The sequence below is a fragment of the Candoia aspera genome, chromosome 7 (genome assembly GCF_035149785.1).
Source record: "Candoia aspera isolate rCanAsp1 chromosome 7, rCanAsp1.hap2, whole genome shotgun sequence".
NCBI lineage: Eukaryota > Metazoa > Chordata > Lepidosauria > Squamata > Boidae > Candoia > Candoia aspera.
Window position 1 is genome coordinate 36,076,797 of NC_086159.1, and position 25,748 is coordinate 36,102,544.

General features: G+C 37.3%; 1 protein-coding gene across 1 annotated transcript in view; it reads left to right on the forward strand.

Moving 5' to 3' along the window:
- The window catches only part of CDK17 (cyclin dependent kinase 17), an 81,828-nt gene that overhangs the window by 33,873 nt on the left and 22,207 nt on the right, over nt 1–25,748 (forward strand). The window contains exons 3-7 of the mRNA XM_063308816.1: nt 1,487–1,651; nt 5,679–5,812; nt 15,866–15,991; nt 23,708–23,764; nt 25,521–25,635. Of these exons, the coding sequence (XP_063164886.1) occupies nt 1,487–1,651; nt 5,679–5,812; nt 15,866–15,991; nt 23,708–23,764; nt 25,521–25,635 (597 nt within the window). The remainder of the gene's footprint in view (nt 1–1,486; nt 1,652–5,678; nt 5,813–15,865; nt 15,992–23,707; nt 23,765–25,520; nt 25,636–25,748) is intronic.

Sequence of the window (25,748 nt, forward strand, 5' to 3'; positions counted from 1 at the left end):
AATACCATTCCTTCTGCCTTTTGAGTATGCAGGACTATTGCATAGGCAAAATTATAAGAGGGAGTTCTTTCAATTCCTGTTAGGGATTTTTTCATAGTGATATAAAGAATGCTGACTAAATATTGTGTTTTGGAGGCATTTGGGACTCACTCTGACTCTCATAATCAAGCCTGTTATGAGATTCACATAAAACATAGGATGCCTGACAAAGCATCCTGTGGCTTGCTTCAAAGAAAAGAAGATGAGTTACTAAACATTACTGTTTACTGAATGCAAATGGTTGTGGTTGAACAATAGGAAGAGCCTTTTTATAAACTCTGTTAACATCATGTAGCCATTGGAAGATTTTCACAATGGTTTGCAAGTGGCTGAACACTCCTATTAACATACTATGTTTCACAATGTGTCAGAGCTATCAAATGCAAGACAGTACAAAATGCAGTATCAACATTTGACTCATTATATGCTATTGTTAGACAAGCAGAATGTTAATATCTTTTTGGTCTTTTTCCCCCATAAATAGTATAGTTAATAGTTACGGGGATATATGAGAAATTATACAAGGAACGAAATGATTGGCTACTGCCACAGTCCTTCCTCTTTTTTCTTGCTCTTTTATTACCGTTATATTTTTCCTGGTCCCCTTCTTTTCCCTTTCCTTGACCATTTTGTCGTCTTCTCCAAACTAGCCTTTTCTCATTTAGTCTCCTCCAGAACCTTTTGAAATTTCATCACTGAAATTTTGGGCCATTTAATTTTGGAAGTCTTCCTACCATGTAAAACCTATGCACCAACTTGGTCAATTTGGTGATTTATGCTTTGGCTTCAATATAATACTTTTATAACTTCATGAAAGCAATACGTTTGATACCTAACATCCAATCACAGCTTTGATTTCTCACTACCTTATTTATTTATTTATATTTATTTTCTATCCCACCTTTATTATTTTTATAAATACCTCAAGGCAGCGAACATACCTAATACTCCTTCCTCCTATTTCCCCCACAACAACAACCCTGTGAGGTGAGTTGGGCTGAGAGAGAGTGACTGGCCCAAGGTCACCCAGCCAGCTTTCATGCCTAAGGTGGGACTAGAACTCATGGTCTCCTGGTTTCTAGCCTGTTACCTTAACCACTTTCTTTTAATGTTTTAAAGATACTAGTGTACTTTATGTTCACAAAACACAACCATACCCTTTTCAGAGCTCTCTCAGTCGGCTCAGTAGAACCGACTTTCAATGTGACTGATTCAGAGCCTGTGAAGAGGCTCTCTCCATTTGTCAGCCATGATGCCTGAGGTAGTAGGTAGGCAACATGGTTGAGAAATGTATCCTACCCCCCAAAGAAAAGTTAATATTCTCCCTCTAGATAATTTACATGACTGCTGCAAACAGGACTGTATGGTGACTCTGCTGTTTACTTTCTCAACATGTTCCTGAATTTCCATCTTGTGGGATGAACTGGCTGGTGCTGGCAAATCTTAGAGCCCATTGTGAAGAATGGCAGACCTCCAACATCACACAGCATGCACTCATTTCTTCATCAATATACAGGATCCTTCAAAAAGCCTCCACTGCGAAGACCACACAGCGTTATAGGGGGCAGCCTGGGTTCTTTCATGGCAATGCCAAGAAATGGGAGCAGATTAGGTAATATGTCTTTTTAATATTAATTCTTTAAGTTAATAGGTTCTTTTTTTTCTCTTCTTGCCTTCATGCTAGAATAACTGTAGTGCAGCAATACTGTATAATACAACCTCCAAGTTAAGATATTTAATATCTCTCAACATATTTATATACATTTTGAAGGGCGTTTGCTATTTAAAGGAAAACCAATGAGACATGTGTTGGTTGCTTATCAAATGTGACTTGAGTGTTAGTATAAACCAGAGATTCCAAATATGATGGCTTTAATATTAGTAGAACGGTATGCTATCCTGATGAATAACCAAACAGACAAGAAAACAATCCAAGCTCACCACTACTACAACAACTGGGTGTTAATTTATAAAATTTATGAAGGCTCCTGCTACTTGTGGTCAAGAGTACATTTTTCAGCATTTTCTGTTGGGCAGTAGCCACTCAGTGTACTTGAGAAGCTCACAAGTAGGGACAGTTTCACAAAACAGTGGCAGTCCTCCAGTGTTATGCCCTAGCAGCTGATGCTTAAGGTACACTTCTTATAATTCAGTAAGGTCTGTTCAGACATCAAGACTAATGGTGATTAATGGCCAGTTTACCGTGAACTTGGATACCTCACCCCACTTTTACATTTTTATTTACTTATTTATTAGATTTGTACCCAGTACAATCAAGACAGACTCTTGGCAGTTTACATTCACCCAATGAATTACAATAAACTTCTATAGTAGAAAAACAACCTACCTTTTCAACAAAATTACACATAAACAGATAATCAAATTAACAGATAATTGCACAATCAAGTAGTGGGATCAACTCATCCCTCCAGAATTCTCTAAAAAAATTCAATTTTTAATAATGTAGGGATGAATCAGCTTTTTAAGGGAGGCTTTTCCAAAGCATAAGCATGGCAACTGAAAGAGTGCCTGTAAGCCTCCACCCTCTTCATCAAGCAAAAGTGATGAATTAAAATCAGATTCTTCAGGGAGTTGGACCAGTGCTGCATCTTATGCCAAAAAATAATCATAGAGTATTTCACAAGTAAAAACTATATATATATATTTTAATCCGTTCAATCATGTCCGATTCTTGGAGACTGCCTGGACAAGTCCCTGCAATTTTCTTGGCAAGATTTTTTGGAAGTGGTTTGCCATTGCCTTCTTCCTAGGGCTGAGAGACCGGCCCAAGGTCACCCAGCTGGCTTTGTGCCTAAGGTGGGACTAGAATTCACAGTCTCCCGGTTTCTTGCCTGATGCCTTAACCACTACACCAAACTGGCTCTAAAAGGTATGTACGCAGCATTAAACATCTTCAGTAGTAGGCTGTTTATTTTGAATGGAAATCATCATCTCTCTCTCTCTGGAATGAGATATTGGCCAAAGACAACGGTAACATTAGTGGAAGCTAAGTAATCCAGGCTGCACAGAAGGGTATTGCTAAATTCAAATGATAAACGCTCATGCATGACTTTCCTAAGTGGGAAGAAAAGATAATACGGGCTACCTTCAGCTTATTAGCTAGAACTGACAGCTGTGAAAATCTTTTTGCCCAAAGCTGATAACCAACCCATTCTCCTTCCTATGTCTGTCAGCACACCATCTTTTTTCAATTATGTTGTTGTCTAATTATATCAATTATATGGATTTGTGTTACTGAATCCATGGCATATTGCTTAAATATTCTTGAGTGCCTGAGGTCTCCTTCCCATCGTTGCAGAAAAATTAACTGACAGACTTGCCTGTTCTTTGTGTGAATTTGGTAAGAGGTGTAATTTTTATGTCAATAAGCTTGTGATACAGCAACATTTCTTATGAACAGAGGACTGTTTTATCTGATAAGGAGAGAGAGTTTGTAAAGATTGGTCTGGCCCATCTCCTGCATCTGTAACTAATTCACTCAGGCAATTGTATTAAATAAGTTTTAAGAAAGATTTTTGCCTAATATGAATTAATTTTTTTACTGTGCAGCACTTTGTGTTAATTTAAAAAAAACATTTTTTGTTTTTCAAGTTAAAAAAAAAGCACACACAGGATTAAAAATCAAATTTTTGCAATTCTTCAGAACAAAGCAAATCTACCTCAGAAGACAATTGCTGTCACTTCTGATGAACTGGAAGCTTCAGAATTGTAATGTAAAAAAAATGAATACCATTAGTCACAGAAGACTCTTGTATACTTAAAAACTGAGTGATTAAATTTTTTGGTATCTTGAATATTGGCTCTGAAAACAAAACATTACCTACAGATGGCCTTTTCAAATAATGTCTTCACCTTCCTCACTGTTTCCTTCATATATACCTTATGAAAATGTGTATTTTCACATACACAAGGCTATTTTAAGTATATATTTCATTTACTACATTATACCTCATTCAGATTTAATTCCCTTTAATTAAAATACTAGAAAATGCTATTTATCAGTAACTAGTAGTACTGATGTACATCAAATGAAGTACCGAAAAACCTTCTTAATGGATGTTTATAGTTTAATCTAACATATACTGGGGATGAATGGACAACAACTCTTGTTTATGGAAAGTGCCTGATGATAGCTGTAATTTTAAAATTAATTTGTCTGTGTGTGGGGTAGGATGGGACTCTTTCAAAATGAAGTGCTTGTCTATAGCCATCTGCCATTTTTACGTCACAGAATGTTTCTGGCCCTATATGGATCCAGAAATCTTTTCTGGAAGTAAAGATTCGAGGCAGCTGGAGGTCAGTGTTGTGTTCCAAAGAACTCCCAGAGACACTTTCTTCCCAAAAAAGGAAGAATTGAATGGGACTGTTGCCCATGCCCAGTAAGAGGAGAGTTGAGGGATGGTAACAGGAAAGGTGTAGAGGGTAGGGAGAGGTGAAATGGCTGCCATGTAATCAGATATCGCTAAAGCATACCTTGAATTATTTTGCAAAACTATTTTGCAAATTAGTTTTGCTAAATTTAGCAATATGATGGCTGAACTGTTGTCAAAATCCCCCCAATATGCCATCTCTTTTCCAGTCAGCGTTCTATCTAGAAGGTGCATATGGCAGTTAATCAAAGACACTAGGTGGTTCTTATTAGAAAAATGCTAGACTTTTTGTCATTTTCTTCTGTTCTTCAGGGGCAATGAAATTTTTAATATCTCAAGTTTGACATTCACTGTGGTACAAATAATCAATGCTGCTATTTGAAGATGTCTGTCACTGCACATTTATCTAAGTTCAATTTCTCTTTCTTAGCATCTCTTAAATAAATGCCTTCTTCTAAATTTAATATTTAGAAGATTATAATTTTATATCAATGTTAGTTTAATAGAACTCTTTTTTCTTGCTGCCTCAAGAGTATATTGCTACTCTCGGTTTTTAAAGATTATGAAATTAAAGATCAGTTATCAATTGTGATATAGGAATAGGACAAAAGATGTTCTAACAGAACTAACATTCTATCCTTCCAAAGTACTAATAATCTTTTAATTTGGTTGAATTTATATTCTACCTTTTTCCAAAGATAATCAGAGTGACTAACAATAAAATACAGATAAAAGGAGAAAAATAATTAATATATAAAAGCACATAAGGGGGGACTGGTGAAATAGTGAGGTGGCTCCTGGGCAATTAACACCTCCTCTTTGCCTAATCTCTTTTTTATTCTGTTTTTAGTTTTGTGTTTTTTTATAATTTTAAAGTTTTTAATAATAATATTAATATTAATTTGTATATTTTGTTTTTAATTTTGTTGTATGCCACTCAGAGTCACTTGATTGTGAGATGGGCAACTATATAAATATGATGAACAAACGAACAAACAAAAAGAGACAATGCTTTAAAATCTACCTCAGCAAACCAACCAACTGAACTACTAAAAGCCTGTCTAAATAAAAACCTATTTGTCACCTGCCAGAAGAATAAGAGAGAGGAAGCTGGTTTGGTCTCTACTGGCAGAGAGTTGCATTAAAGCCTGACAGCAATCACTGAGGGTGATGGACATCATCTTTGTTGAGCAAAAAGGCAGAATGCTTTCTCAAGTATCAACCAATTATTGTTTTTGTTCAATTCAGATATTGTACATGAAAATCTAAAAATGGGATCAGATGGTGAAAGTGACCAAGCTTCTGGAACATCATCTGATGAAGTTCAATCCCCAACAGGTGTTTGTCTCAGGAACAGGATACACAGAAGGATATCCATGGAGGTAATCTAGTTTCTCATGCGGGAGGCATCGTTCTAACAAGAGACTTGGGATTTGTTTGCATTACTTTTCTTCCTGTTAGGATGTTTTAAAGTAAAACCACTGATGTTCAGAATAACTTATGCTGTACAACAGATTTAATCTGGTTTTTTTAATATGAACGTTATTATTGAAGGCGTAAAACATAACATGCCCTAGCTAGAATTACCATCAATTCTGGCCAGTGTGGCTACTGAAGATGAAGTAATCCAACGCAACTGAAAAGGAGCAGGTTGAAGAGAGACAGTTTTGATACAATGTTGCATCTAACATTTCTTTCTTGTAAAAAAGATTTCTTCAATCTGGTGCCCTCCAGGTATGTTAGGACTACATGGTGAAAGGACATGCTGGCATGGAGTTCTAGAAGCTGTAGGGCCCACTGCATTTCTTATCAGTTCCAGCCAGGAAACTAATCTTTCTGGAAAGAGCTGATAGGTTGTTAGGCATGGTATAGTCCAACACATCTGGAGACGAATACATTGAGGAAGGATATTCAAGCATTGTACTGTTTGAAAACAAGAAGTTCAATTCTTACAGTCATTAGAGCTCTTTTCTGTTTGTAAATATGTTTTATCTCAAACGCTCTGCAGGTATAATTAAGTTAAGAGGAAGTAGAAAAATAAGCCTAGAGCAACTTTAAGTTTTCTTAGCAGATTTGCTGACATTTAAACCCTTTTATCTGAATAAAGGACAGAGTCAAATCAGACAGAATGCTACCTACTTTGAATTTTGTACTTGGTTTTTTCTTCCTCTTCCTTTTTTTATATTTCATCTGAAAATTGAGTCTTTCCACCCCAGTCTATATAGGGACTCTGAAATGCCTGTTGATTTAAAAAATACAGGAGGAAGAGCATACTCTATAGTACATTAGGACTGCAGTTATACTGTATGTTGTGACAAACCATGGTTTGCTTTGTCTTAGAATAAGCCACTATTGGATGGGTTCACACTAAGCCTGAAAATCCAAGCCATATTATAGCTTAGTATAATAGGTATTTGATTCAGATAGCTACGATGATGAAAATTCCAGACAATCAAAATAGTGTTCAGTAGCTTCTCAAAATATGAAACCACAAGATGAACAGACATAATTTAGAGGTTGGTACAAGCATGTGTAAGCAGATTTGTAATGTGCAGTGAATCTCTCTAGGGTTAGTGTTAGGGTTATCAGGCAACTGGGCTAAAATGTATTTTTAGTGTATTCTTAACAGATACATACCAATACTTAATAGATACATATTTCCCAAAGCTTGCTGGGAAGAAACGAAAAAGCAAATGAAAAGAAAATAGTGCTCTCTCTCCCTCACCCCCAGTTCTAAAAACACAAAAGGCACTGTTCTTCAGTCTTTTTCTAGCTATTAGCAAAACAAACATGATTGTGATCTAGCAAAGAGAAGGCTCAAAGAAGACTATAGTAATTATATTAGCAAAGCCAACTTTTAAATGCTATTGTTTCATTGGTAGATAGACAATGAGACCAAATACTGTAGCATTATTCAATGTATACAACCATCAGATAATTTCACTTTACTCTTTCTATTTATTCTTTCTATATATCCAACATGTGCTGCATAGACTGTCATTCTGGAATGTGCCATACTGGAGCTTTGCACAGTCCAAAGCTTTTGTCCAACAACATGTGAGGCATAATTCCCAAGGGAGGAAATTCCAAAGGCTAGATATGACCTCATAAAAACCCCTTGCTCTTGTTCCCACAAAATGTACCTCTGTCTTCAGTGTGACATAGAGAACTTTATTACAGATTTTTGTGCAAGAAGGTTTATTGTGAAGCAGAAGTAGTCCTTCAGGGATTCTGGTGTAAACTATTCTAGGTTTTAATTATTAAAGTTAGCACTTTGATTTGGGCTTAGCAACTGATTGGAAGGCAGCCCAATTTTAATGATAGTATAACCTGTTGCATAAAAAAATCTGGGTGCAATGTTTTGAATTTTTTAAATAGTAGATCCTCCTGGCACAAATCACTTTTAAAAAAGAATTTAATATAAACAGCAGGTAGAAGTTCTTGTTTTGTCAGTGGTCTGAGTCAAAACTTCACTGAACTTACCCAATCATTGGTTGTACCCAAAATTGGGTTCTTCACTCAAGTGATGCTCTTTCCTTTTTGAATTGGCTAGCCATAATGTAACATTATTTACTGTTTGCAGAACACTTGTGTGAATGAAAGTTGTACTACTGAAAGTTAGATAATAAATAAGGGTCCAGGAACTAGATGAGTGTCCTTCAAGAACATTTCCTCTCTTTGGACTTCAGAGTTACTGGGAAATCAAATACAGACAGATTTTTGTAGCAACCTGAAAATATGGCAATGTAGGCTTTGGCTTGAAGTGTTTAGCTTTGGAAAAACCATCTCTTACGCATGACGCTTTCATTTAATGCTGCTTACTAATCTGCACAATGCTCCAAAACTGAATACAATGGGAAAGCTCTTGACTTCTCCAGATTTCTCTTTTCCTGTTTAAAGAATGGAATTGTGCATGACAGTAAACAAAAGGAGGAAAAAGTACTTAATTTCCTTCATTTATAAAAATCTGTATGAATGCCAGTATTTAGGGAAATTGCAGCAAAATTCTAAATAATGTTAATTGTCAATTTAAGGGTAAGACCTAATTTAAATATAAATTCTATTTCATTATGGCTTTCTGAATTAAACATTTTTTCATTAAAAACACAAATGCTGTTTTCTATAATTTCCTTAGAGTCAAAAGCTTAACTTTTGATTTGGTTTAATCAATAGACCGTGTTTTCCATATTGAGCTGAGTGATAAACACTCCATATTACTATTATTTCAGCATATGGAGAGCCAGTCTGGTCTAGTGGTTAAGGCAACGGGCTGGAAACCAGGAGGCTCTGAGTTCTAGTCCCACCTTAGGCATGAAAGCCAGCTTGGTGACCTTGGCCCTGTCACTATCTCTTAGCCTAACTCACCTCACAGGGTTGTTGTTGTGGAAAAAATAGGAGAAGGAAGGGGTATTAGGTACGTTCGCCGCCTTGATTTATTTATTTAAAAAATAATAAAGGCAAGATAAAAATAAAATAAATACATATCAAGAATATAACCAAAGCCTTGGCAAGCTGGTAAAATCTGAAATAACATTGGAAGAAGGGAGGGAAATAATGGCATTCATTCTGTTTCTCTAAGATAAAAATCTAAACTGAAAACCGTTTACACTTTTTTTTAGACACACATAGGCATAGTATCCTTATAACTCAGGGATCAGCAGTGCATTACCTGCAGGTATTTGAGCAGCCATGGAACCCCAAGGTGACCTCATTTTTTTTTAATTATAAACATTAAAAAAAGGTGTCATGGGATCCCTGTCTTCCTGTATAAAATCTTAAGACACTTTGGCATAGATATAAAATAACACAATAGTACACACCACTTGAAAATGTTGCTGACTTGCTGTAACCTATAGTTTTCATTCACTCATTCAAAATTCTTTGGGGTTTCAAAGCGAAGAAAGATGCTTCTGTGGCAAGACCATTATAATTGTCCCTGGACTGGAAGGTGCAATAAGCTACTGTAGAACTTGAAAAACAAAGTTTGAGGCTGAAATTATAAAAATACTTTAGGAGCAGAACTGCTTGATTCTACAGTGGGAATCTGCAAATGAAGCAGTAATCATATAAATAATTTGGAAAATCAGAGAGGATAACTTATATTTCTTCATTATGATTCTGAATTAGGTCTGCTATTAGATCTTCGTTCTATTCTTAACTGGTGCTGTTCACTTACAAAATCACATTTTGGATATGGAACTCATTCTGTCTCTAATTATCAGGATTTTTCTCTTTCTAGTGCCTTATAAACTTGGCATTCTCAGATCGATAAGGTGTTTATTTCGGTTTGCTTGCATTATGCACTGTCCAGCAGATAATATATTTCAAACATGAAATCTTTTTGACGTACCCATTTAACATTAAAAAAAAAGATTGGCTAGTTAATTAAAATAGGGAAGCTTTTATTTTTAATTACAATACCAAAAGTATGCCTGAATCTACAGTTATGAGTCTCCAACATTTCAAAATGCTAAACATAATCTTGTTATGTTCTCTGTCTAGTGTGAGGTAGTGATTCCTCCCCATTTTTGTGGTAACATGTTTCTGTTATTAAATCAATCTGTTCATGCTCGCTGCCCTGTTTGAGATGTATTCTGTTTTAGATGCATTGGATCTTAAATGTGTGCAAAGCACACTCCCTGGAGAAGGCTGATGGTGTGACCACAGCTGTGAATGGCATGATTAGCTCACTAGGGAATGTGGGCTTGTCAGTGAGCCTCAAGTTGTGCAGTGGATCCCTAGGAAGGGAGACTTTTAGAAAGCTATATGAAATTCAAAGGAGGAAAATAGTTTCTGGCAAGCAGGGCCAGAAGCATCTTCCTCTTAGCAGCAGGGACTTAGTGATACCAGCACGAAACCCTACCATGCCAAGAACAGAAATACAAAGAGGCTGAGTATGTTTGAGAGCTTCAGGCCACCGTGATTTCCCCACCCTTCTGCCCTGGCTGAGACCCACTGTTAAAGTCCTTTTCCAGTGCTATGTGTTAGCATCCCATACACAGCTCTGCATAAAAATGTAGTGTATTTTCTGCTGAAAAAAATGATCTGCTATGTATTCTTTCAGAGTTAGAAATGCAGACAACAACAGTGTCATGTTTAAATGTTTTTATCATGAAGCCTACAAATATTATTGGGTGCTCTGTCCTCCTTGGTAGTGTCTGCATCACAGGCATAAGCAGTTTTGGCAACTGCTTATTATTAATGCTCATTATGAACAATATATAGAAGCCCAATTGAAGAAGGTCAGTATGTCCTTTTTAACATGTGGGATCTTTGAAATGTACTGGAAATTTGAAAGACTAAACAGACACAGAAAACATTGTCATGTAAATTGTGTGAGAGTAGTTGTTTTGGAATGCAAAACTCCCCCCCCCCATTTATTTATTTATATTTCGTAAGGACATTGAACAACTAAGTATAATAAAAAATGTGACAGTAATTTCCTGGAGTCATTCTGTGCAGTAGAATATAACTGTGTGCAAGGAAAGTATTATTCATTGCCATTAGCTGAGTGTGTTCCTTCCATGCCTTGATCATAATGATATAATCTGGGAAATTATTTACCATGATTCATGTTTCAGAATTGACTAGTTCCTACATTTAGAAGTACTGTATTATTTATTTTTTTTATTTAGGCACATTGAACTTTTTATTATTAATATAAATGTTTTCATCCCATAAAATTGTCCCTTGTGAATTAAACAATAACATAACTTTAAAAAACTCAGTGGTGAGGATCCAAAGATTCCTCCACGCAAGAGAAAGATGGGAATCTTAACTCTGTCTTATAGCATATAGTCTGGGCATGTGATTTTGGTTTGACTCTAAAGAAAATTTTCAATACAGGGTTAGAGTACAGCACAGAACACTTAGAAATTAGCTTTCACTAGAGCATTTGTTTCACTGGGTTATGCAGAGAACAGACTGTGCTCTTCATTTGCCATGTTTGCGCAGAAAAGCAAAACATGCATTGTATTGACCAAGTCTTGGGAATTTCTGACTCAGAGTAGTGTGCTTACATGGTTGACAAAGTTTCAAAAACAATATAGCTTTTTCACAGGAATTAGCAACCTTTTAAGGTCTCAGGTGCCACTCTGTGATAACATAGCCCCTCCCTTCAACCTTTAATTTGGTGAGGTTATGAGATTTTGGTAGGGACGCGGTGGCGCTGCGGGTTAAACCGCTGAGCTGTCGATCGGAAGGTCGGCGGTTCGAAACCGCGCGGCGGGGTGAGCTCCCGTTGTTAATCCCAGCTCCTGCTCACCTAGCAGTTCGAAAACATGCAAATGTGAGTAGATCAATAGGTACCGCTTCGGCGGGAAGGTAACGGCGTTCCGAGTCGTCATGCTGGCCACATGACCCGGAAGTGTCTATGACAACGCCGGCTCCAAGGCTTAGAAACGGAGATGAGCACCGCCCCCTAGAGTCGGATTCGACTGGACTTTACGTCAAGGGAAACCTTTACCTTTACCTATGAGATTTTGGAGTTATCACATAAGACTTCAGTTGAGGTCAGCCAAAATTTCTTAAAAGGTGAGGTTTAATTTAATTTAAAAATTAATAATATTTTTATTTAACTTTTAGCTACTGGGGATGGGTGGGATGGACAATGAATGTGTTAATGGCCAAAGGTGCTTTGTTGATTATCTGAGATTTACAGCTAAATTCTTTTTTAATATATATTTAGAATCCTTGCTATTATATTCAAAATGCAAAAGAGGAGAAGCATTAGTAGTCTTGGGAAAGTCCAAGATTTTCAGAAATATAAAAAAATCATTTACAAAAACAATGGTTAAGAGAAGATGGAGAACCTCATCTCATAGCTGATGAGCAGACTCTATAGGCATGGAGGGCTGCCTTTCCTCTGTTGGAGAGGAATGGAAAATCTTGGGGTGGAAGATAAGGTTGCTGATTGATTAGAAAACTGAGTATTTTGTTGCAGATGGTAGTAGCAAAGATGATTTGTAAGTATTCAGAGGCTGAAGAATTACAGCATTAGTGTGACAACTTCTACAAGTGATGCATCCTGGTAACTCCAAGTGCTTCAATTCTGTCATATCACAAAAATGCAGTGTAATATGATAGTTTTAAGGAAAAAAAGGATGGTACAGAACCAAGCCAAGAATAGTCTCTCCTAAGACAAAAATAATCAGCAAAATAAAAGATAATTAAAATAATCAGTGATTACTTTTGTCTGATAAAGGCATGCATAGCAGTTCCATATCATTTCGATAATACAAATTGTGTATATATTTGTAAAACTGGGGCCTTTTGGGTCAGGTGATCCAAAAACTAAACTGTAGTGCCATCTCCATCATGAGTAAACAAGCATTAGGTATTCATTGAGCAACACCATTATAACTTACCAGCAAGCAGCTTGGGGCTGTTGCCAACACATTGTCTTCCTGAGGCTAGCAAAAGCTTGTGAGATGGCTGTTCAAGTGTGGTACTTATACAAGAACTTGTATGCAGAATACATCATGCTACATGCTGGGCTTGAGGAATCCAAGGCTGGAGTTAAAATCACTGGAAGAAACATTAACAATCTCAGATATGCAGATGATACCACTTTGATGGCTGAAAGCGAAGAGGAACTGAGGAGCCTTATGATGAAGGTGAAAGAAGAAAGTGCAAAAGCTGGCTTGCAGCTAAACCTCAAAAAAACCAAGATTATGGCAACCAGCTTAATTGATAACTGGCAAATAGAGGGAGAAAATGTAGAAGCAGTGACAGGCTTTGTATTTCTAGGTGCGAAGATTATTGCAGATGCTGACTGCAGTCAGGAAATCAGAAGACGCTTAATCCTTGGGAGAAGAGCAGTGACAAATCTCGATAAAATAGTTAAGAGCAGAGACATCACACTGACAACAAAGGTCCGCATAGTTAAAGCAATGGTGTTCCCGTAGTAACATATGGCTGCGAGAGCTGGACCATAAGGAAGGCTGAGAGAAGGAAGATAGATGCTTTTGGACTGTGGTGTTGGAGGAAAATTCTGAGAGTACCTTGGACTGCAAGAAGATCAAACCAGTCCATACTCCAGAAAATAAAGGCAGACTGCTCACTTGAGGGAATGATATTCAAGGCAAAACCGAAATACTTTGGCCACATAATGAGAAGACAGGACACCCTGGAGAAGATGCTGATGCTGGGGAGAGTGGAAGGCAAAAGGAAGTGGGGCCGACCAAGGGCAAGGTGGATGGATGATATTCTAGAGGTGACGGACTCACCCCTGGGGGAGCTGGGGGTGTTGACGACCGACAGGAAGCTCTGGCATGGGCTGGTCCATGAAGTCACGAAGAGTCGGAAGTGACTAAACGAATGAACAACAACAACTTATAGAAGAGAACAAAGCACTTTTCTTTGACCTATAATTTGACTCTGTAGACTTTGAAATTGCAATTTATTCCTGCTCTGCTGCTGCCTCTTGTTACTAATACTTTTAAATCTCAATGGCTATGGCATGTGAACATGGCTTTTCATAGCATGCAGTAGTAAGGAAGATCCTGTTGGTTCAAATCAAATAATTAAATGCCTGTCCTCTTTATTTTTATGTGCATCTCATAAACTGGGTAATGGAGATCAGAGGGGAAAGGAAACAATTATGTGAAAATTCTCATTTCTCTTTTTCATAATTCGCCTTTTTCTATTCTTTGTTTTGTGTAATGTACTTACACATTCATGCTTCCTATGTACAATCTGGAGGGGAGAAGTTAGGGAGTTGTTCTTTGTCTTCTGCTTTTTCCCCCCCCATGTTTTGCTTTTTGGCTACTCTCTTACTTCTTTTTATTTACTCATAATGATCTGTGTTGCTGCTTCCTAAATAATGCCTTATCCTCTTCAAAACACTTGCTGATAGTCAGAAATATATTTTTTATACTAGAATATTAGGCAATTATTAGCTTCAGGCTCACAAGAATAGTATATCCTATGTAGCAAGGTATACAGTTCTGAGCCAGTGAGTATGTTGGAAATTTTAAGAATATGTTTTGGGTAGTCTTTCAAATGGCTGCATGAGAAAATCATTTATCAAAAAGTAAACAATGCCTCTCCGCCATTTTTCTAACCTGCCAGAATGGTCTTTATCATCTAGGTTTACCTTTGGTTCCCCCGTCTCATTTTCAGGTAGCAATAATTCCACCAAAAACATTGAGTCAAATCTCTCTTTTTTTCCCCTAAGAATATATATTGGGCCAATTTTCCAAGATCTGTTTTTATTAAAAATAAAGGAGACTGGTGCTTTTCTTTGCAGTATGCCAGCTTCCATCATCATCATCATTATTGAAAAACATGAAGTGAGTGAGATCATGAAGATCAGGGAGACTAATGCTGGCCAAGGAGGTCCATTTAGGCACCTGCTGCATAGCACTAGGTACTGTAGCACATACAGTATATGGGAGTTAATAACTTTTACCCTTCTCTCCCCAGATATTATCTTTCTTTCATCCAATAACTGATCAAGCCTAAACCACAGATTTCAGATGCCAAAAAAACAAGTGTTGGAATTGGCAACCAAGGAATAATGAAATTATTGAGAAACCACCATAGATATTTGAAGATATTTTATTAAAGTTTGATCTACCCAATACTTAAACACTTACTAGGGAGAATAAACTAGGGTTTGAACCTGTAGTTTAGGATAGTATTTTCTAACATTCTAATTGAGACTCTGATTCCCACTACTCCCAGCCAGTATAGCCATGGTGGCTTAGAATTCTGAAGGCAGTAGTCACAACACATTTGGACAGCACTAGGTTGGGGTATTTTCAAGCTATAGCTTAACAGACCACTTTTTAAAACATGTAACCAAACGTTTTTGAATTCCTCCTAATGTGTGAAAGAGGAAAAGGAAAGACAGATGAGTAAGTCCATATTGTTGAAAACTTATTAGCTCTGAAACAGGTCTATGCATGATTGATGAAACAGGGCTGATTCCAAAGTTGCGTTCAGTCATCAAACTAAGCGGGCACAATGGTTGTACTGAGTGTTATTGGTAGATGTGATTACCTCAGCTGTGAATTTTATGAATTTTTATGGTGGTTTTTAACATGCTTTTGAATTGTTTTTTACTGTTTTTAAACTGTTCTATTGTTTGGCTGTTTTATAATGTTTTAACTGTTTAGAAGTCACCTAGAGTCATATATATGAAATGGGTAGCAATATAAATTTAAATAAGTAGATCTGGCAAGGTTAAAGAAAGCCAGTAAAGTAACATGCTCTCTTGCCATTTTTGAAAGTACAGATTTGTTTGACAACTTCAGATGAAGCATTGCAATTGCATCTTTCCATAGAAACAGGATGTCCACTACCATTCTGAGTTCTTAACCAGTAGCAAACTGTGCCTACATTTCTGGGTAGTTACTGACATTTTTATTTTCTATGGAAATAAGTTCTGAAAGTTTCTGTGTTCTCTTAACAATGTTGGTTTACTTTTCCAGGACTTGAATAAACGTTTGTCACTACCTGCAGATATTAGGATACCAGACGGATATCTTGAAAAGCTGCAGATAAATAGTCCACCATTTGATCAACCAATGAGTCGACGATCTCGTAGAGCATCATTGGTAAGGTCTTTTATCTGGAATAGATAACTTTATTCTATCTGTTCTTCATACTTTTATTGCAGTCCAGAGGTTTAGATGTGTTACAGCAAAAAGGTAAGAGTCTTAGGGCACTTGCAACTGCATTGTGATATAATTCATTTGATTAAATCTTATGGTTTGCATAATGTGTCACATCAAGTGCTAGGAAAACCCTCTTCCATTTCCTCTACACAATGCTTATATACAGCTGATTACTTGTTTATCTGTGAAGGTTAGTTGTGTCCCATGAAAACATATACCACAAGACATCTGTGTAGCTCATAACAAAGCAATGTGAATCTTACTTTCCTTGGGCCATCTGTGACAGGTTTTTGTTTCCTCACACGTTTTTGTTTTGGATTAACTTTTGATGGGAGATAAATCCACTAAAATATGTTGGATAGTGCTGCTCCTAGTAGTAATTGTAACTAATTTAAAAATCCCACTGGTTTACTAAATTATAATTTTGCCATGCATTCCCTTAAAGGTGATCCATTGAGGGCCATAAACAGACTTTCATAGAGATTGTATGGTATACAACCGCCAAAATGTTAAAATGACTATATTGAATTGCATGATTGAAACAGAAAGCTACTTTATTAAAATGTTCTGGCAACAAAAGGACAGACTGCTATAATTGGTAATTAAAAGGCTTTTTAGATTAAGGCAAGACTGATCCTTGTGCTTTGTATGGATATCTATTCTGCCATCAGAACAAGTTTAAATTGTTATTGTAGCCTTTTCTTTTTGGATTAAAATAAATTGAATAAAACAACTAGACAAAATTTAAGGTGAAAGTCAAGCTTTCAGTGAAATTGGATAGTTATTCTCAGAAAGTGATATACTGAAAGTATTATTGAGAGTAGGCTGTAAGTTTAAGTAAGGGAAAGCTGATTTTTATGACTGATCTGAGCCTATGTTTGTCTGTTGTTGTTGATTTCCAAAATAGTAAATTTTTAATTACGCTGAGTTTTGTGGAATTTGGAATTTTCTTACAAAACAACCAAAAATGACTGAGTAAATACTATACATAGAATGGCTGTTAAGGTGTATTGCAAACCTTATTTAGAAAAGATAGAATCAATAATGTTCTTTAAAAATCTTGATTGATTGTCCTTTACACCACATATAACATCTTAATTAACTCTCTTGCAATGTTGTCTTAACTTACGTTAATTATTTAGTTGTTTTAACTGGTTTCTATATTCTGCTTTAATAGTTTTATTGTATACCACTTATTGTATGTTGTCATTGTAACCCCAGGACCCCGCAGGTCTTAAGCAGGAAGAGGTGGGAGTTCCAGGCAAGCAGGCTGGCGGGTGAGAGTGGCAGGTCTGGGGTGCGTGAGCAGGCACGCTAGAGTGTGGGTGCTGCAGGGGAGTGGAGGGAGCTGTGGGCAGGTGCTACAGAGCACTGGTGGGAAAAAAAAGCAGTGGGGGTGACGTCCGACTTCCTGCCAACTTCCTCATTGACTTTGCTTGTGGGAAGCTGACAGCGAACGTCAGAAATCACAATCCCATGACCGTGGCTCACTGCAACATCATAATTGTGAGCCAGGCACTGAGCACCCAGATCACAATCATGTGACCATGGGGAAACTGTGACAGCTGGAACTCTGAGGACCTGTTACAAGTCCCCCTCATTCAGCATTGTTGTAACTTTGAACAGCCACTGAGTGGTCGTAACCCAAGGACTACCTGTAGGTTTTAGCATCGTAAGTAAAGTTAAAATAATCTCCATTTAAATAAATAGAAAAACAACCTTTTATAGATTTGAAATTCTCCAATTCATTACGAATGATGCAGGTAGAATAGTTTTAAACAACTTTTAGTATTGTTTCGTCATATGTTTTCACTTCCATGTTACTTGTTGACTATAAGATCCCCAAGACCTGATCCTTCAGGTCTTCCAAAGATTCTCCCATCACCCCTGTGCTTTGTCCTAGAGAGCCATTATTAATTGATCTAATTATAGGCTTGTTTAACACTTCAGATTCAAAAGGAAAGGGGTACTTTGAAGTACGCATCTTTGCCAAGGATCAGACTGCAGCTGTGGAAGGCAGTCTCGTGAGTCTAAGAAAAGACAATAGCTGCATTAAGGAGTTCCTTGACTCCTTATAGACAAACTCTGGTATATGCTACATGAGTGTCCTTCAAGTACTTCAAAGCATCTTTACTCTTTCAAATCTGAAGTGCTGCACACAGCCTCCTTGACTGAATATATATTTATCCAGCCCAGCAACAAGATGTTCCGTAGGTAATATGCAACATTCCCTAACTTTGTACCTTATGGCAAATGGAGATTTGGGAATTCTGGATATTTTAGTCCAAACATATCAGAAGGGTGCCAGATGCAGGAAGGATGCCTTAGGTTTATTATTTTTTTTAAAGTGCATAGATATCTTGTTAATTTAAAATATGAGTAATCATAAAATAAATATTGAATATATATCCTTGCAAAGAGTAGCAATACATTATTTTGCAGCATGAAAATCCTAGTTCTAATCCTGGTATTATTTCTTTCTCTGTCTACACCCACTTCTGCCAGCATCTCCTCCCAGAATGTAAAGGTTAAAAAGCTGAACTGCTTGTAGCAGGCGTGGTGTGTTGCTCTGGATCATACACAAGTGAAAACTTTAGCTCTGTAAACTGCATTCTAGCCAATAACAGTATGTGTTCCAGGCTACAAGGAACCTGGAGCTGCTACAATTCTTCTCTTCTGTGACATGCCCATCTGATAGCCTGTCTGAACTCACAGAGTGCCTACCAGCATCCTGCTATCATTTGCACTGTTCCTATCCCATCACAAGATTCTTCCTGGATAAATGCTTCACTTTCTTTGGTGGCTTGGAATGTGTGTCAAAGAGGAGCTGATCCTGATGTTCATCTTCCTATGTTCAGCCTTTTCTCTTTTTTAGTAAATACAACTTAGTCTGTGACCTGTCACTTGTAGCACCTAAATTTTAACTTTGTCTCCCAGGATAAAATTGACTGGTTTTATATGCATCTTTTAAACTCATAAGACTTTTCTGTTCTTGTGAGCAGCTTTTAGTTGGAGGTACTAATGTAGGTAGTTTAAGTGTGTTCCCAATGATGTATTTTTTATGTTGCTGTATTTGTTTACTTTCATATCAGGGGCGCATCAACATTTTGGGGCCACAATTACACTTGTCCTTTAAGTAGCATGTCCACAAAGCAGGCATGGCAAAACAAACACGAAGTTTGATTTGATTTTGAATTGTAGCTGACTCCTGATTACTCTATTGATAAAAGCACTCCAGGCTGTTCTGTTTCTGGCTGCATTGCTCACTTCTTCTAGGTGCATTCCTGTAGCTTCTAATACTCCACCTATCTACCTCATGAACTCTCGTCCTCTTCTTCTCTTTCTGTTACCTTGCCCAGCATTATCCATCAGCTCTCATGATGTGTCCAAAGTACCATAGTTTTATTTCATGGTTTGTAATGGTATGTGGGAAAGATCTTGAGAGATGGGGCAAAGAGATGCTGCCTAGGGAATGGTCAGGTAAGAGACAGCATAGCCCGCAGCTGGATAGTGGGTGGGGCAAGAGGCTCAGAAGGGACCCTCCCTAGTTTCTTGGGCTGTAAAGGAGACAATGGGAGCATTGTACTTTCAGACTTGCAAGTTTCTGTTAATGTAGCTTTACAATAAAGTAGAATTAGCTTATCTGGCCATGTTTCCTGTCTGGTCTACCTAGTAAGGCTGACATCATTCTTGCTTTTAATGAGCATTCAGGCTTGATTTCCTCTAGTACTGACAACTGATCTCCTTGGCTGCCCAAGAAATGCAAAGCGGCTTCCTCTAACACCACAGTTCAAAGAAGTCAATCTTCTTTCTCTCACTTTTGCACATAATCCACCCCTCACATCTCTACATCATAATATTGCTCACAGTCACTCATGCCTTAGTCATTTCCCATTTGAATTACTGCAATGCATTCTGCATGGGGCTGCCCTTGAAGACCATTTGGAAGCTGCAACTGGTTCAGAATGCAGCGGAACATGCAGTTTTGGTGCCCCATGCTTCACACAAGTAATACCACTGGCTCCCAGTTGCTTTCTGAGTGCAGTTCAAGGTGCTGGTTATCACTTTTAAAGCCCTACATGGCACAGAGCCAGGTTACTTGCAGGACCACCTCTCCCTGAGGCTATCTGCATGTCCTACTAGCTTAAATAGGGTGGGCACACTCCAGGTCCCCTCCTTTAAATGTTGCCATCTGATGGGACCTCAGTAGCCTCCCACCTGAGATCTGAGGAATCCCTACCCTTTTAGCCTTCCGGAGGGCCATGCCATGAAGACCTGGCTCTTCCCCCAAGCATTGGGCTAGGATGGGGGTTAGCTGGAGGCCGTTTGGTCTGGTGCCAAGGGGAAGGGTACTTTTGTTTTTAACTGTGTTTTTATGGATTGTTGTGAGCTGCCTAGAATCCTTATATGAGATAGGTGGCCATATAAATCCTGTAAATAGTTGATTGATTGATTGATTGATTGATTGAAGGAGGGATGGAGGGAGGTGGGGGGAGGCAGGCAGGCAGGCAGGCAGGCTATTGGGTAGATCATTTTAACTTTTATCTTGATTGAAATGTCACAGACTTTCATTAGTTAATTAACTAACTACAGTTATTAACATCATTCTCCATTTTTATTCTTTTATGCCATATTAAACATTAGAATTTGGTGGCAAGTTTTGGAGGAGGTCTGGGGCTACAGTTGTGCCTTTGACACAGCAGGTTGGGTATCTGTTTTATAAGCTTCTATTTGAATGTCACTGTTTTTGTTATCATCAAGAAGGAAAAAATAAATGCTTATGTTCATTTTTTCATTTCATTTAAAAGATATGAAGCTTGCAGCTGCATTAGTAGATTCTTCACATCCATAGAGAGCTGTAACAATGTGAATGACAATAAACTATTTGTGTATTATCTCTGTACTATAATAATTAATGCCCAACAGATAAAAAGAGTTACACCTACTCAACCTTCCTGGTTGTAACTTTTTTGATCTTGTCATTGATGAAGATGAGCTAGCTTATATGAAGAAGAAAGGAAAAAAACCATAGATTGTAGGTCCTTAATTTCTCAATTTCACAAGTTCCAAAGTTGACTGTGATGAGTACTGGCAGTAATTACATTGTGGTGCAGTCTTCTGCAGCAAGCCTGATATTAACCTCGTAGGTGTAATAAGTTCCAGTTAGATGTCTTCTAACTGGGGAAATGGACAAATACAGTTCAGCATAAAGAGTTTGTAGAAAGATGTATATGGGGAGCAAAAATTCTAAACTTCATAAATACTCTGATGGGTTCTTAGCAGATTGTACCTGTCTGCGAAAAGTATCTTTGAGCTGTGGTAGATAGCTCAATGAAAATGATGAACCACTGCACAACAGCTATAAGATAAGGCAAATCTCACATTGGGGTTCAATAGAAATGAAAAATGAAGTTCCCAATAGCATATTTATGAAGCAACTACATCTGAATTATGTGTTGTGTTCTTGTCATCACAAATCAGAAAGCATATTATACAAGCAGAAGTGGGCAAATAGTTGGATCAAGAGCCAGGTACAATGTTGTTTGGATTGGATCCTGCAGCCCAGTCCTTTAACAAGCTGAAGGGCCAAGATGATGTATCTGTAGCAGTTGGCTTTTTTTTTCTTCTTTTGAAGAAAAATTGTTTATACAGATGGGAATGGAGCAAGAGGTCTCTAGGAAACAAACGTGCCATCTATAGGATCTCACCCTACCAAATGAAGAAAGATTGCTATGTTTGTGGTGTTACAGATGGAAAGAAACATGCACAGTCTGGCTTCTGTAATACTTTCCAACCCATTAATAATAGCAATGTTCTGAATCACATGACAGGGAAGGAGGAGAGAATGGGGCTTAGAACAGCACAACCAGTAGCATTTCAAATGGCTAGGTTTTCTTTTGCTGGCACGTAATCTCTCTAGAAAATTCAGCTGGGTTGAAAAGAATTTAAAAATATGGACTGATCATAGTGGCTATGTATGGGATGGAATAGATGACCTTCTGAAATAGAGTTCTTCCCATGCTCTTGTATTAATTTCCTCTGCAATTCCCTGTACAAATTGAATTGCAGAGAAAACAAAATTGAAATTTTGTTTTATATAATTTTTGGTTTTACCTCATACTCACCATTCTGTAGTGCAGGAAACAGAGCATCTGCAATGTCTTTTTAAAACTATTAACTTTGAAATAAGTTCGTTGCAACTTACTTCCTAATAAAAGGTCAGGAGCACAGTCCCTGTGTGTTTTCCTGATTAGACTCCCTATACAACCTAATTTCAGTTTTTTAAAAAGGTATTTTTAATCTTAAAAACAACCGCAACCACAGTGGGAAACTGATGTGCCGCAGAGCAATGCATACATTTTAGCACAAATGTTTCTTCCAAGAGTGCTTCTTGGTTTAGTGTAGATCTCAGAAACATTCTGAGAAAATAAAAAAGTTGAAACGCTTTTGTTCAGAAGCTGGCTGTGCCCAGAAAATAAATTAACAGTGGTAGAGAGCATCCTGGGTAGCTTGAAGGCTCACTAATAAGCTCATTAATTCGCTCTCTGATAAATGGAGATTTTATGATTGACCAAGTTGCCCATGTGAACCATATTGCAAATAGGCAGTTCCCCCATATTAACCATTTGGGGAGTATTCCCATGTCAAGTTCTCAAAATTCTAAATGTGCCCACCAGCTGGCAATATTTGTTCACCACTGCCCTAGTAAGTGACAGCAGTTAGACCCTGATTGGTATGGAACACACTAAGAGAAACTTTTCAAAATTCTAATTTGTTCATTCATTCATCCATTCATCATTTTAAATTTTATTTGACAATATTTATACTGGTGGAGTGTGGGTAGTAAACAGAAAAACAAAAACAAAAACATAAATAAATAATAAAAACCAGTATAAACAGAAATATATCCAAAATTCCTATGATCGCTACCCAATCAGCTAGGGCCAAAGTCACACTGGAATACTGCCAATTTTATCTCTTTATACAATGCAAGAAAGATTGAGCTGCATGGGCCTCCATTGGGGAGAGCATTCTGTCTTTTGGTCCATTCTTTAGATGATCAGATTGGACAGGCACACTCAGTCCTAGAAGACGTACCTCATGGGAAGATTATTATTCTTTAACATAACTGTAATGTACTTACTATGTTTTGTAGAGTAATAGTTTCTTAATAATCATATGTACACAACCAATAATTACATGCCCTGACAGAGATAGTAATAACATTTCAAGACAGCACACATTATTCTGTTTTGAATCTGTATAGTGAATAGAGGCTGACATGAGCAAAGGAAGCAATACTACTGAAGATTTAGTGTAAGCAAAGCTTCATGTGTCTAAGTGGCTTTCTGGCTCTCTTGTCGATCCAAAATGTTATGAATATAACTCTCAGGAACACTTTACATGCGCTCGTTCATTCATTCATTCATTCATTGAATTTCTATTACCCCCATGTCTCCAAAAACGGGGGCTCTGTGTTGTTTACAATAAAATCAAAAATTAAAAGCATATAAATTACAATATAACAAGCCAATAAATAAATATAAAATAGATACTTATGAATGCAATGTAATGTTACACATACTTCAAGAAAACAATCTGATCCTTGTATGAACTATATGAATTGTATTTATTTATTCCTTGTTTTTATTGCAGTCTGAAATTGGATTTGGGAAAATGGAAACGTACGTCAAATTGGAAAAGCTTGGTGAGGTATGTCTGCTTTTTTTAAACTATCAATAAATAAAATTAGCATTAATTATTTTTTAAATGACAGTAAAAGGCAATGACTTGTCCAAGCTCAAAATAAGAGATAGAGCACATTGGAAATCAAAGAATATATTTAATTTAATTATAATACTAGGCTTTCTGTGGATGTGGACAGTCGATTTCACTTAACAATAACACATGTCATAAATAGCCCCATTATGTTATGAAGTATTTCTTACATATATGTAAGTATATTCTCTTCCATGCCATTATACTGCAGTGCTGTGGTTCTGCCCCAAGTGAATTTGAATTTGTTGTTTGTTGTTGGGTTGCTCTATAAATGTCATAAGCTGCTTCTCTCTGTTTCTGCATGTAGGAAGTGAAGTGGCTAGGTATACACACACATGTTGAGATAGCAGGCAGCAACTTATAAAGCAGCCACCCAACCCTGGAAAAAGACATTGCTGCTACAATAATACTGATTTGAAGAGCAATGCTTCACACTTATTTCCATGAACTGCAATCAGTGTACCTTTTTCCAACGATTTCGCCATTTGTATTATGCTTGGGGAGCATTAGGTTTGCATGGCAACTGATATTAAATAAGCTTCTGACTGAATTTTCCTCTGCAGGAGTGAAGTTTCCAGTCAGTTTTCCATCTTGTCCAAACCAACAACTGTTTGTTTATTCAGTAGTCAGATCAATTGTAACAAAAAAGTCACTGTGGCCATCATTTTCAAAAAAAGCTGTGATTTAAAATCCTGACTTGTTTTGAAGCTTTAAAGCATAGTCTCTCACTTTAGACAATATAAGAAAATGTGGATAATTATAGACTTCTTCATTGCATTCAGATTCACCATATAGAGAATAAAGAGTTTGTACAGATAAAAGGCTTGCTTATCTCATTGCTAGAAGCAAGCTGCCTTTTAATGGTAAAAACAAATGGGAATATTTATTCCAGGAGAGTTGGAGATGGGAGGATTGTAAGTAGAGGAAGATCTTACCTAGCAATAAATTGCATACTCTCAATATAAAAGGTCTTGGATTTAGCTATACACAGGTACTATATTTAGCTGACAGCAAGAGTGTTTTTCTCCCACATAAGTTACCTTTAAAGTGAGAGGGTTGTTCCTGTGTACAATACTGTATAGCAATGTGCAAAACCAGTTGTTCTGGAAACATTCCCTTCAGTTTCTCCTCCAGGCTAACACCACTCCCTTTGTTTCATGGTAATCCAATGGTTTTCCAAAATGTAATCCTCCAGATGGTATTTCAGACATGGGCCAGCTCTAAAACAGGCCTGTCTGAACTATCATGTCCAGAGCAGCATAAACTTGTTCCAGTTCATTGATTAACTTCTGGGAAACTGCTGGACCACCCCTGGAATAGACAGATTGGCATGGTCCAGTTCCAGAGTTCTCCACAACATTCCCTTTCCAGAACTGCAAAGTTTGCACATACTTAGTACTAAGTACTGAGCTGGATGAATTAATAGTCTGAAATGGGTAACGCTGCTTCCCATCATCTTATGAATAGGCCCAGAATTGTTTGGCAGTGATGAAGCTGTTGGGAGTGTTATGGACCAGACATAAATGGCTATGCTTCCAGTGAAACCATCCTTAAGACTGGGTTGTTTCAACCAATATACAGTCATTAGTATGTATCTGATTCTGAGCTAATACAGTTCTAATTAGTTTTTTCCCCTTTAATGCAGAATGTGTAAATTAGATTTCATGTACTTTCTTCATTTGCTATTCAGGGCACCTATGCAACAGTATATAAAGGAAGAAGTAAGCTGACAGAAAATCTAGTAGCTTTAAAAGAAATCAGATTAGAGCATGAAGAGGGTGCACCATGCACAGCTATTAGGGAAGGTGAGCAACACTTTTTATTTTGGATTAAAATACCAGCAGAAATTCCAATTGCACAATTGTGTCTGTTGTAAAAAAATAGGTTAAATTCTGGGCCTCATATGTGTGATTTCTAG